At 30.5% G+C, this 14,985-nt stretch overlaps 1 protein-coding gene across 1 annotated transcript in view; it reads left to right on the top strand.

The window, feature by feature from the left end:
- The window catches only part of loaf (lost and found), a 188,488-nt gene extending 174,038 nt beyond the window's left edge, over positions 1 to 14,450 (top strand). Inside the window, exons 3-7 of the mRNA XM_065503718.1 lie at positions 508 to 652; positions 8,061 to 8,183; positions 13,370 to 13,528; positions 13,632 to 14,143; positions 14,212 to 14,450. Of these exons, the coding sequence (XP_065359790.1) occupies positions 508 to 652; positions 8,061 to 8,183; positions 13,370 to 13,528; positions 13,632 to 13,849 (645 nt within the window). The 3' untranslated portion in view covers positions 13,850 to 14,143; positions 14,212 to 14,450. The remainder of the gene's footprint in view (positions 1 to 507; positions 653 to 8,060; positions 8,184 to 13,369; positions 13,529 to 13,631; positions 14,144 to 14,211) is intronic.
- Positions 14,451 to 14,985: the final 535 nt, after the last annotated feature.

Genomic DNA, 14,985 nt, shown 5'->3' with positions numbered 1-14,985 from the left:
TTTTATTATTTTTTTGAAATTTCGTTTAAAAGAAACAAATTAAATGTTTATGACATAGACAACAACTAGATAGGTAACTGAGAGCCAAAAACCTAACTCTGTTGTCAGAAACCTAATTCATGAGAATGTATTGCATGTATTTTGTTTTTGTATTACCCGTATGTGTGAAAAGAGAGTAATATTTTACTCTCTCCTTCCGTTCTATTCGTTTATTCTATGGTTTATGATTTATTTTGGTATCAAGTTATAAAGGGCTTTGCTCCAATTTTCAGCATTTTAAATAAGAGCCATCCTATTTTGCACATACATATCCAACATTTTTTTTTTTTGCAACAAGACCTTACAATATTTGCACACCTTTATTACATTCTTTTCATACCTACAACTCTCTTGTACACATGTGAAAAATGTCAAGCTCGTATATTTTATATTAAAAAAAAATAAAAAAAATTGTATTTTCTCACCTTTCTGATCTCTTTTCTTTTCTTTTCTATATTTCATTTACAGATTGATATATCATGTCGTCAGACAAAACAAACAGTGAGTTCAATATTGACACGTACCAATTTTGTTACACTTAAATATGTAACAGACAATTGGGGTACAGATGCGAATGGTTTCAAATTGGTTATAACATCCGTTAAAGATCCAAGTAAGTTTTAAATTTTTTTTATTCTCATATACACGAAAATACGAAATAAATGTAAAAACTATAAAACTAATAACATTATTCAGTGACATATTTACATATTTACACAGAGACATATTCACAGACACAAATACTGCAAAAGTACATTTAACTGCTTGTAAAATATAAAGCAGTCATATTTACTTTATATTATAAATACAATACCTTACTCAAGTCTATGTTACACATCATGCAGCCAAATTTAATATTCGTATTCATAAAATTAATACAGCAATCATATTTCTCCGTTCAGTTGAAACAAATTATGCATTAACATAAAATGTGTGAAATTTACTTCAATTTTCATAAAAATTATTTTAATTCGTAATGATACTCGAAATTAACATTCAGCCGACCGAAAAAAAATAGAATAGATATATATCTCCTAAGCTTGTAACCATCCTGTTTTAATACTAGTTGAGCTACAGGTTGTCAAAGTTGACCACTTCGGGAATAATCAAGTTTTTAGAGGTCAATGATTGTAAAAATGGCAATAAATATGTATCTCTTAAACTGATGGTCTGATTGGTAAAATAAATTGTAGAGAGGAGGTTCAGGAAATTAAACATGTAACCACCCTGTTTTAATGCAATATGATCTACATGATGTAAAATTTGACCATCTCTGTTACAAACAAATGTTAAAAAGGTCTATTATTTATATCTGTAATAAATTTCGATTTTTACAAGCTGAATAAAATTATAAAAGTTTGTATCTTCAGAATAAACAAAACAGTTTTTTGGTCGTTTGATTTTCATTAGAGAAGAGCGAAAAGTTTAACAAATCCTCGTTCATATTTTTGTTTCAAAATTTTGATCGAATTTATTGGAATTAACATTTATCAATTGTACATTTTACTTTATTGATCCAGACCTTTGTACTGTTTAAGTCTTTCAAAGTTGGATCTTAAATTAAAACAAGTAAGAAAGTGTAGTCGGTCAAGCCCGACCATATGATACCCTACACCAATCTAATTACGCACCAATCGCTATAAAATTCTGTGACATGACTTCTGTATATATAAAACCTATTTGTGTTGAATTAAAATGATTTTCGGAAGTGGGCTTTATATGGGAGCCATGACTAATTATGGACCGATCGTTATAAAATTTAGTGACATGATTTTTGTATATAAATAAATTATTTTTATTGATTTTTATTTGAATACCAACATTTTTAAGAGATTTATGCTAAGAGAGGTAGCTATGACCGATCATCACAAAATTTGGTGAGGCGAGTTCGGCTATAAAACTTATTTCTGCTGAATTTTCTTTGGATATCTATATTAGGATGGCCCTTAATAAACAAAAGTTGGATTTTGGTCATTCTCACCCCCCAGTTTGGTGAACATTAGTAAAAAAATCATCCTGAAAAAATTTTAGGTAAATCGGTTGCGGATAAGCCGTGCCGCAAGCCCTCTGAAGTTTTGAGATGCATTTACAAGGGGAAAAAATGCATTTTTTTCAGTTTTTGTAAAAATTTTGCCATTAAAAAATTACTTTTGTAATTTAATTTAAAAGAATCGAAATGTGTACGTAATTATCGTTCTAATGAGATAAAAAAACAGAAATCGGTCAAAAAATGTTAATGTTATTAAAAATTCGCCAGGCCATTAACGTGTCTCAGGCCACTATAACAAGAAATTTAGGAACAAAATTAACATATTTTGAGAAATATTAAAATAAAAGCTAATTTTTACTTAAAATATGTCCATATTTACTTGTATATGAGTTTTTGTCTTCGTAGGATACCGTTAACCTATTCTTAGGTATGAACAAAAAAATAAAATTTTTTAACGGCAGTTTCAAAACTCCATTTTCAAATTTTTAAAAATTTTGTTAAACAAATTTCAGAATTTTTTGATCATCTCATTGGGATTTATTAAGAATATAATAGGGAACAAAAATGTGAAAAAAATATGAAAATACCTCTTATAGTTTTTCTGTACCTGTGATTTAAATTTTGAAATTTTCGAGAAAAACCAATTATTTAGCAATTTTTAGGCTAATGAGCTCTATTTCCTTACTCTTATGAATTTTAAGTAAAATCTATTGATAATATTATAGTCCAGATAATTCTAAATATACTCTGAAACTTTTACTAAAATCGGAAAACCTTAACCCTTAAATCGTGAAGGTCAAAGGTAAAATTTTTCAATACATGGAATTTCTCTTGGAAAGATTTCGAAATGTTCGAAATGTTGTATATTTTTGGGCCGATTTTGATGAAACTCAAGAAAATATAACATAAACTCTAGGGTTTATAATAACATCACAAGAATGGAAATTAACGTTTAATGGCACTTGGGGTTAAAATTACCCCAAACTTTTAAAATCATAATTTTTTTTATGGTTTTAGAAGTTTTGGGGTCATTTTAACACCAAGTGCTATATAGGGTTAATTTTAATTTTTCTGCTGTTTTTGTAAATACTAGGCTTTGTGTTATATTTTTGTTAAATTTCATCAAAATCGGCCCAAAAATATACAACATTTCGAACATTTCGAAATCTTTCCAAGAGAAATTCCAAATATTGAAAAATTTGACCTTTGACCTTCACGATTTAAGGGTTAACGTTTTCCGATTTTAGTAAAAGTTTCAGAGTATATTTAGAATTATCTGGACTATAATATTATCAATAGATTTTACTTAAAATTCATAATAGTAGGAAATAGAGCTCATTGGCCTAAAAATTGCCAAATAATTGGTTTTTCTCGAAAATTTCAAAATTTAAATCGCAGGTACGGAAAAACTATAAGAGGTATTTTCATAATTTTTTCACATTTTTATTCCCTATTATATTCTTAATAAATCCCAATGCGATGATCAAAAAATTCTGAAATTTGTTTAACAAAATTTTTAAAAATTTGAAAATGGAGTTTTGAAACTGCCGTTAAAAAATTTTATTTTTTTGTTCATACCTAAGAATAGGTTAGCGGTATGCTACGAAGACAAAAACTCATATAAAGTATATATGGACATATTTTAAGTAAAAATGAGCTTTTATTTTAATATTTATCAAAATATGTTAATTTTGTTCCTACATTTCTTGTTATAGTGGCCTGAGACACGTTAATGGCCTGGCGAATTTTTAATAACTTTAACATTTTTTGACCAATTTCTGCTTTTTATGTCTCATTAGAACGACAATTACGTACACATTTCGATTCTTTAAAATTAAATTGCAAAAGTAATTTTTTAATGGCAAAATTTTTACAAAAACTGAAAAAATGCATTTTTTCCCCTTGTAAATGCATCTCAAAACTTCAGAGGGCTTGCGGCACGTCTTAACCCCAACCGATTTACCTAAAATTTTTTCAGGATGATTTTTTTACTAATGTTCACCAAACTGGGGGGTGAGAATGGCCAAAATCCAACATTCGTTTATTAAGGGCCACCCTAATCTATATAACTTGAAGATTTATGATAGCTTAACAATTTTCAGATAGGGCAATCGTATGGGGGCTAGGAGAAATAATGGACCGATTCTAACCAAATTCAATAGGCTTCGTCCTTGGGGCAATAGAAGAGTTTGTACCAAATTTTGTTTAATCATCTTTGAAATTGCGACCTGTAGTTTGATTACAAGGTTTACATGGACGGACGGACGGACGGACATCGCTTAATCGACTCAGAATGTGATCCTGAGAAGATTGATATGCTTTAAGGTGGGTATTGGGACAATATTTTTGCACGTTACAAACATCAGCACTAACCCAATATAGCCTCACCACTATGGTGGTGTTGGGTATAAATAGTTTAAAAGAGGATGCAGCTGATTTTCAAACATAAAGCAGTTACAAATAAATCATGCTGGAACTAACAATTTTCCATCTGGAGTTCTTCTACATGAGTTCAATAATCCATTGGAACTAGTACGATTTGGTTGACAGTTGGTGTCATGGGGATGTTCGGTTGTCATTGGAATCCTGACCACATGAACCAGAAAGCAGTAACTACTTGGGGTTCTGCCACATAATCTTCTCAACATCTGCTCAAATGGATCCTGAATAGTATGCTCTACTTGCACATATTTATATGATGAAATATCAGAAGAAACAGTTGCTTCAACAAGATTTGATGTCACTTTGATAACGGAAATCCCATTTAAGTATCTCCGATAACATGTCCAAATGAACATTCCTTTGTGTTCCCTTTGAATATGGTATTTATTTTTTCCTGCGAATGATGATGACATTTACATGTATTAAGATTCACAAATATGAACTTCGATCGAATGAATCCTGAATCCTATGCTCTCCATATATGTAGGTCCGGTTTGAATAATTCTTCTGATGACATCTCAGAATAAACTTATGTATGAACATGAAAACGGTCTTCCAATGGTTTTGCAGTTCCTATTTGTAGTATATCCAATGAAATCTCAGAAGGATCTGTTACTTTCGCTTTGTGTTCCCTTTGAATACGATCTTTAGTGGTTATTTGAAGTTATCCTGTGATTGTCCTAAAGACTGCGATATCTTTGAATATATATCAATTCCATTTAAGCGTAAGTGGAAAGGCTCGACTAAGATGCTGAGGTTAAAAGATACCTCATTCTAATAGGTGGCGACGCGTGTTCCCATTTAAAATATTTTCGATGACATCTCAGAAGGAACTATTGCTTTAACTTTCAATTTATATACCTTTGTATTTGGCTTTACGGTTTCCTGTATATTCATTTAGACGCCATAAATATCATTCACAATTGTCAAGTGTGATCTCAGTTGGTCCTGTTTTAATGATTCTTCCAATGACATCTCAGAAGAAAGTGTTGCATCAACATGAAGACAGTGTTAATATGTTCCAGTTTTAAGTATATTCGATAATATCTCAGAAGAAACTATTAAAACAGTTACTTTTCCTTTGTGTTTCATTTGAAGATGGTATTTAGAGGTTATTTAAAGTTATCCTGTGACGATTTCTTAGGACCTTGTTTGTATGATTTTTCTGATCTCAGAAGCAACTGTCACATCAATATAATTTTATGTTTCCTTTTAAACGGTGTTTAAATTTAAAGTTTTTCCTGTGGCATCTCAGAAGGATTTGTTGCATACACTTTCCCTACCGTATTTACGGTTTCCTGCGAAATCGTGATTGGCGTCTATTCGTGATTGATATCTACCTTATCAATCATATGCTCTCCTTCCACACACGTAGGTCTTGTTTGAATGATTCCTCTGATGACGTCTCTGATCATGGTGTTCTGATATGTTTAGTGTTCCTATTTAAAGTATCTCCGATGACATCTCAAAAGAAACTGTTGCTTTCCTTTTGTGTTATCTATGAAAACCACTTTCATAGATTATTTGAAATTAGCCTCTGGTGATCTCAGTAGTATGCTTTGAATATTTCTCAATTTTATTTAAGTTTAAGTGGAGAGGCTTGCGCTAATGAGTTTAAAGTACTATCAAAATTGCTTCCGTGGCTCAGTCTCGTAATTGGTACTCCATCGACTAAGAAGCTGAGTTTGAAATCTACCTCCTTCATGTTGTGGATAGTATGTGCAGACTTTTTGCAGTGAAGAAGTTGTGAATTTAAAGCTGATAACTTTTTACCATAATGCATATTTCATTTAGTTGTGGGCCATTGAATTCACCGGGTGATTACAGAGGTAGTAGTTAAAAAAGAGAGGCTACTGCCCTGAGGAACTCCTTCCTGGTTTAACTTTACGAGGTTTTGAATGGTAGTCTCTAAACTGTATGAATGACTAACGTAATCATCCGTTTTTGCGGATTTTTGAATTGCAGATGTCCTGGAAGAATTTATAGTGAATGACAGTATTAAAGCACTTCTACAGGTCGAGCGCCACAAGGATCGTCTGTTCTCATGGCCTCTGCTAGTTCAAGCCCAGTAAGATCCGATTCGCTATGACAGTTTATACTCAAGTGGTACTGCGCATATTATGAAATCCCTGCTGGCGACGAGCTGAGTGAACATTATGGCAATGTGTGCGAACATAATCCTTCTTCTTCATTGGCTTAGAGAGAGAGAGAGAGACCGAAATGTATACTACTATTTGGAAATGTCCGTGTACAAATTACAGTTGCGAAGTATGTAAAAGCCTACTTTTGAAGCAAAAAGCTTGAAAAACTTGTCCTGATTATAACGATGTCAAAGACGCTGATTAATTATACGTTGAAAGTATATTATCTAAATGAAGCTTAGGACCGTAACTTCGAGTTATCTACATCTGCTTCCACGACCTCAACATTTACATGTATTTGACAGTCGTTCTCTTGTGCGGGAGCAGAATTTCCGCAATGACGTACTCTTGATTTGTAATTGCCCAAAGAGTTTCCTTGGAGATCATATATGGCCAAATGACGGGATTATTTGTCAGAAGCAGCAGTCAATAAATGCTTGCAACTATTGCAATTTCTTTCTCGGTGCGTTCCAAGTTAAAATAGGTGTAGTATTACTGATTTAATGCTTGTCATGAGAGTGAAAAGCAGCGTAATTTTCTGACCACGAACTGTTGCTGACGTAAGATGCTCCTTAAATGGGTTGAAATGTGAAGCAGTCAGTTGCTAAAACAATGTTCAAATCCAAGATCTGAGATTTATTTTCCACGCGGACCAATAGGATGTGAAGCAACATTGCTGAAAGATACTTCACCGATGTTTCAAATTGTAGAGTAATTACTGGCAGGTTGGCCTTAGCCTTTGACTGAAGTACTTCGGGTCATTACTTAGAATTAGTTGAATAATGACTTATTTTATAACGGCTATATAAGTACTTATTTATTCAAGACTTCAGCTGCTATTGTGTTATCAGAAAAAAATTCTTTGTGAAAGGCTATGAATGATTTTGCTGGCTATGAATGATTTTTATATTAACTTACATCTTATACAGAATATAGTTTCATCTATAATGGTCTGTTAGTGAACCATACAGCAGACGTATGCCATTTTCTTTTCCGGCAAGAAATGTTGCACTTTTTCTGCCCTCTCGAAAAAAGCTCATATGTAAAATATTACACTTTGAAACTTGCCATATGTGGTAACAAATTAAAGGTATTTTCATGAGCTATCATAAGTAATATATATGTGATAATATGATATATATTACAGTCATATAATGTAGATTCATATGTGACTAATAGATATCCACTGTTTTGCAAAAAAGGCAACATTTTTTCCAGAAAAGAAATTGAATTTTTTGATAGGTTGTTAAGAAAAAAATCATATCTCTAAAAACACCCTCCTATACTTAAATATTTTTTTCTTTCCTCCCTTTTCAACGCCAAATTTTCACACTTAAACTACTAAATTATAGTTAAACAAAAATATATTACTTTTACTTCAACTTCGACTTTCTTTACCGCAACTAAATTATGTGTATTTCTTTCTCTCTTTTTTTTCACATTTTTAGAACATACATGTAAGGATTTCACCTGTGGCTCAAATGGTTTTTGTATACATCCCGATTTGCTGTGTGATGGTATTAATCATTGTAGCGATAATTCCGATGAATCGGTGCATAATTTATGCCAAAGTAAGTACAAGTTGAACTCTATACAATCAAAAGAAAAAAAAGAAAATAACGAAAAAATATTCACTTTAAAACAGCAAATAACTGCTGCAACTGATAGTGAATTGGTGAGTGAGTGAGTTAAACTATCACTGCTGCATATTTTATCATTATCATAGACTGTGCAGTGGTTGTAAATAACTACTGTGCTGGGGCACACATGTGTGCAATTGTAAAATGTAGTAAGTAGACAACTACTACTGCTACATTAACATAAGTGCAGAGATAATGCGAGTACTAGTGAATATTTTTCCCCCCCATTTGTATTTATACAGATTCAGTTGGTAGCAAACATCAGCACAAGCAGAAATTTCTTCTTTTTTTCTCATTTTACATAATTTTCGTAATTGTATTTAGTTTGTTACTTTTTCTGATTTCACTTGTTTTTATTACGTTTTGTTTTTATAATATTATTTTTGTTTTTATTTTTGTTTGGTGTTAAATGTTGTATACATGAATTTATTATCATTTATAAATTTGTTTATAGGATTCATTCATACAATACACACTGGCATTAAAATTGATACTTGCATTCATGATGATTGTCATTATTGTTATTACACGTATTGAGTTTTTGTTTATCAGCACATTTTTGTTTAAATTATAATGTAATTGATTATTAACTTATATTGCTGGAAGTGATGTGATGTTTATTATTTGTTTTTTTTCTCACTCTATCTCTCTCTATAAAATGAATAATTATATTTCATTTGTATGGGTTTTTATTTAATTTGCAGTTAAATTGTTGTGCAAAATGTATTGCATATATTTAGGATTATTTAAATTCGTTTACTTCCTGTTGGGAAGTTGGGGATATTTTAAGGGCACAAAGTACTGTTTAGTACATTTTACTATGATCCAAACAAGTTATTTTGGGAAAATCAAAAAAGATGGGAATACATTTATTTTGTCCTTCCGTTTGTAACATTTTTATTTATTTTTTTTTTATTTAGTCTATGGATTATCGATATATTGTTCGTAGACCCACAAAATATACTACTTCAGAACATATTATGGTCATTAGGGCGGGTCGATTTAAAAATCGCCCAAGTGACAAGGAAAATCGTACTCTAGGGATCAAATTAAGAAACTTTGCCCAAGGAACCATACCTCTAAAATGAATTCAGATGTTTCTTATTTTGACGCAAAGCTCAAATTTTGAAAAATCCCACTTTCACCCATTTAAAATGTCCCAATCGAGACTAAATGTATGACCGACACCACTAACTTTTGAGGGCCTACCCACCCATGCTAGTGGAACACCCCCTGGAACCCCATGGTGTGTCCCCATTAGAGATGAGCGATATTTCCATACCTGTGATTTAATCACTGTGATTGAAAAATCACTGGTAACAACAGTTACTGAATATTGCAAGTAACAGGTACATTTAAGTCGTTCTTTCATATTTTCAACATACTGTTAAATATCGTTCCTTAATATTTTTCAACATTCACTGGTAACGTTTTAGAAAAATCACTGGAACAACTGTAGTAACAGGTACTTTTAATATCGTTACTCCACATTTTTCAACATACTGTTAAATGTCGTTCTTTTATATTATTCAACATTCACTGGTAACGTTTTTAAAAAATCACTGGTAACAAATGGAGAAAGTAACAGGTACTTTTAATGTCGTTCTTTTACGTATTTCAACAAACTGTTAAATGTCGTTCTTTTATATATTTCAACATTCACTGGTAACAACAGTTACTGCATATTTTAGGCGCATAAATTAATATATCTCCAACACAGTGTATAAGTAAAATAAAATATTAGTAACATATCAGTTCTCTTAACATTTTGTTGCATTTGCTTAATTCTGTTATTTTCCTATGTTTTTTTAACAGACGTTTTTAAATCAGCAAATATTAGTTTTTGGTTAACATAAGAACAGATTTAAGAATGAAAATAATACATAATGTATTCTTCGTAACATAATTGTTATTTTGCTTAACATAGACAAAACGTGATCACAGTCACTGTTTAAAAGAACAGTGATTTATAAATCACGTTCACTGAGAACTACGTTCTTCAAAAATCACGGGATCGCTCATCTCTAGTCCCCATACTTTCCATGATATATGTATTGTTTATAAATTTTGATTATAGAGCGTATGATAAATATAAATGTGATGTAGGTAATAAATAATATTAATCATACGACTATGAGAATCAGCAGAGCTTTATTTGTATACCCTTCACCTTCGCTCAGTGGTTTAGAAACTTTTTTGGAAATAATTAGGTATCTTGGGAAATATTGGAGATATTGTTACGAAATTTCACATGGTTTAAGCTGAGGAGATTTCGACTTGATTTACGTTTGCTCAGCTTTCTAGCGATAATTGGGGCCAGTGCATAGCCTCTCAAACATGGTCACCTCGGGTCTAAAATTTAAAAAAAAAAATCGTCAAAAATCCATTTATGATCCGAATGAAATGAAATTTTAAATATAAATAATCCTTGAGAAGGTTTAAAAAAAATATGCTTACAAGTAAAAGTTATCTCTATTAGTTGAAGAGATATTCAGGTTAATTGATTTATTTTTTTTAATTTTGCTAGATTTTTTCATGGTTTTTTAGATATGGCGGGCCTACGGGGGGTCGAAATTTTAAATAACAGCTATATTGGAGATAAAATTAAATAAAAACAACTTGCTAACAGTTATCTGTTCTCTATAAAAAGTTATACGCATCCAAAGTTGGAACTTGTAAAAAGGGTTGTATTTTTTACGTTTTTTTCCCAAAAAAGCCCATATATTTTTTCTTTTGTAGAAAAAAATTTTCTTCGGGACTATATATAATTTTTATATGATCCGGAAAGATAACTTATTGCAAACGCATATAAAGAAAAATTTTGCTCATTTAAGCGGACATATCACCCCCCAGACCTATCCAAACTTGGCCAATTTTAAAAAAAAAAATTCGGTTTGAGTAAAAAATTTTAAAAAGGCAAAGCACCGATCCACAAAAAAAGCTCCACATTTGTATAACACCATATGTTTCTTAAATACTTACTAAGTAGTTTTACTATCACACGGTAAATAACGTTACAGTAGGCATTTTTCTAAAAAACTCAGTTTTTGGAAGACATTTTCCACGTTTTAGAAATTTCGGTATTTGCAAATAAAACTGTCAAAAACTCTAATGCCATTGATTTAAGGACATTTGAGTCTATATTGGTTTTACATTTTGTTATGATATCTTTAACTATTAAAATTTTACATTAAGTCAAATTTTATATTTTTATTCGTGGAAAATCACCATATTATAATTTTTTAGTTTTTAAGGAAAATGAAGTCCCAAAATTTTATAAAATTATTTAATTTTATTAAAATATCAATCCTGAAGTTATAATGTTTTTAAAGGTATGAAATACTTATATAAAGAGCCTTTATTTACTCCTCAGAAGTTCCACAAACCTTGCCCCCTTTGACAAATTTGTAGGTTTTTTCATATAAAGCGTATTCACACTTGTAAGCATATTTTATGTAGACCTTCCCAAGAACTATTTATATTTAAAATTACAGCTCATTCGGATCATAAATGGATTTTTGGGTTTTTGTAGATCTTCTCAAGGACTATTTATATTTAAAATTACAGCTCGTTCGGATCATAAATGGATTTTTGGCGATTTTTTTAAAACAAAAATTTAGACCTGAGGTGACCAATTTTGAGGTTCTATGCACTGGCCCCTATTACAGCTAGGAAGCTGAACAATCGTAAATTAACTCGAAAATACCTCAGCTCAAAGCGTGTGAAATTTTGTAACAATATATCTAATATTTGCCATGATACCGAATTATTTCCAAGAAAAATGTTTCTAAACCACTGTAATTTCCACAATATAATTTTCCTACCCTATTAAGTATATATATTCTGAATCCTTATAGATAGCGGAAGCCCCAAAATAACTTACATACACGAGTCATACATCAATATCTCCGAAATTCTTCCGGCTCTGTTGCTATTTAAAATCGAGAAAAAAACCAGGACAACCTCGATTTTGACCTATTTTTTACCTATATCTGGATTACTAAGTCATTAATACAGACAATATGGATATCTAATGATAGATATTTTAAAGACCATTGCAACGACGTATATAACACCATAGTAAGTTGGACCTACAATGGGTCAAAATCGGAAAAAATATTGTTTAACCCGAATTTTTTTTTCACAAAAAGTTTTTTTTTCGCAGAATATAAAAAAAAAATTAAAAACAAAAAGACATTTTTTAAAATTTTAAAAAATTAAAAAAATAATTCGAAAAATTTTTTTTTCCAAAAAATTTAAAAAAATTTGGAAAAAAATTAATTTTATTTACCTAAAAATATTTAAAATTTTTAAAATTTCCTGGACATATTTATTCTAAACTAAGATTTATAATACAAAATTGTATGTTGTTGGGTTTGGTTGGAACACATTTCTTAAATGTTCAGCGAAATCTATGGCCTTAGCCTTCGCACTACGTGACCAGGTACCATAAGATATTCTTATCGTCCTTTGACCCTCTTGGCTTAATGTTCTTAGATGCCTTTTAAAGGGTGAAGTTTGTGTGCTTGCGATGCTCTTCCGAATGAAGGGCAATTTTTAGTTTTTACTCAATAAATTATAAATGATGACAACTAAATTCTTGACATTTCATCATTTGACAGACAATTGGCCTTCTAGAATACAGTATTCTGAATTTTTAATATGGAAACTTTTGGATTTTTTTAACTAAATATCATGTAAATGAAAAACATATCACTGCTACGATTTATCCAAAATAATTCAGTAAAATTTAAACAACAGAACCTTTTTAATGAAAAAGTTTTTCTCTGCAGAAACTCGTATTTTCTAAAAATTCTGAAATTAATTTTTACTATTGTCCCCTTAACTTTTCTATAACCAGTTTCCTTTAACTACCATCTTTTTGCCTTAGCATTTTCAACTAAAATTCAATTTAATCTAAACAATAAGAAAGTTAAGAAATTATTTTATGAACTTTTCATAAGAATTAAGACTTCATTTCCATCTCTAAACATTTCTAAAGCAAATGATTAATAATACTCGGCCTCACCAAGCAACACAACAACATTTTATAACAATTAATTTTCATTATTTGCTAGTAAATATTTTGTGATTTCTTTTTTTTATGCGTTTTGCAGGTGAGACCTCCAGTACAGTGTTTGGCATGGATATGACATGGTTCGTCATGATTGTGGTTAGTATCCTGCTGATATTAAGTGCGGCCATCGTGGGCATAACAATATGCGTGTGTCGGCGACAAGAAGAAACCAATAACCAACAAAATACGGCCATACAATGTAAGTGAAATTCCTTCTACTCCCACTCCATCATTACATCAGCACAATTAATATAAATTTAATAAAACATTTTTCATAATTTTGCTGTACCTCTTGTTTGCAGTACATCATAATTTGGCTGAGACAAACGGGTCGTCGAAACATCTGCACTACACACATGGCGGTACATTGACGAGAGAACACACACAATTACCGCCCACGTCGGGAAACTGGCATCACCCTGCGGGACCATACACCGGGTACCACCGCATGCAACGCAATTACTTGAAGATGGCCACCAAAGTCCGTCCCATCTTGTGCTTGGCAAATTTCGTCAATTAGGTCAAGATCTAAATACAAATTCAGTTAATAATCTAGGATTATCCCAAACCAATATCGCCGTCAACAATGCGGCTGCCCAAAATGCGGCCAATGCTGTCGGCGCTGCCCAAAAAGATGAATGGTTTGTTTGAGAACGCAAATTGCTTCTCTACGACTCCTGCATTAAACTGAATTTCAATTTAGATTTTTAATCTACTTTAAGACAAACGATAAAAACAAATGTATAACAAAAACTATTGAAAAAACCAATTACAATTATTTTTGTTAAACAAAATTTGCACAGCATTAAATGAAGTGAGTAGCAAGCATATTTTTAATTAATTTCGATTAAATTGTATTAATTTTGTTTATTTTATTTGCAGGACTGTTAAAAAAACTTTTTAATAACAACAATTATTAAGTTTTGGTGGACATCGCCCAGCAGGGTGTGTTAACAAGAGATTTACTGTACCCAAATCTCTTAGGCAAAAAAAAAACAATTACAAAACAACATCAAATATAAAACAAAAAATTAAATAAATAAAATTATTTTCTAATTAGAACAAAACAAAATAATTCAACCTGTAAATAATTTATAAATATTTAATTGATTCTATTAATTTTTTATTTAAAATAAAGCTTTATTTTTTTGATAAGCTCAAGAATTTGAGGAAAATTTTAAAACTTTCTGAATATTATGGAAAAATATTTTTGGATAACAAAATTTATTTATAAATAATTCATTATTCTAGAGAAAATACTGAATTATGTTATCGATAACAAATTTTTTTAAAGAAATTTCAGTTATCGATAACAATATCTTTTAAAGAAATATCAGTTATCGATAACTAAATTTTTAAAGAAATTTCACTTATTGAAAAAAAATTCAATTATCGAAAGAAAATTCAGTTATCGATAACAAAATTTATATAGAAATTTCATTTATCGATAACAAAATTTTATATAAAAAATTCTGAAATTTCTATAGAAATCTCAGTTATCGATAACAAAATTTTCTGTAGAAATTTTAGTTATCGATAACAAATTTTATATAGAAATTTCATTTATCGATAACAAAATTTTATATAGAAAATTCTGAAATTTTTGTTATCGATAACAAAATTTTCTATAGAAATTTCAGTTGTCGATAATAAATT

Source organism: Calliphora vicina, chromosome 3, assembly GCF_958450345.1.
Source record: "Calliphora vicina chromosome 3, idCalVici1.1, whole genome shotgun sequence".
Taxonomy (NCBI): Eukaryota; Metazoa; Arthropoda; class Insecta; order Diptera; family Calliphoridae; genus Calliphora; species Calliphora vicina.
The sequence above is the reverse complement of the archived record's forward strand: the minus strand, read 5'-3'. Positions and strand labels throughout refer to the sequence as shown.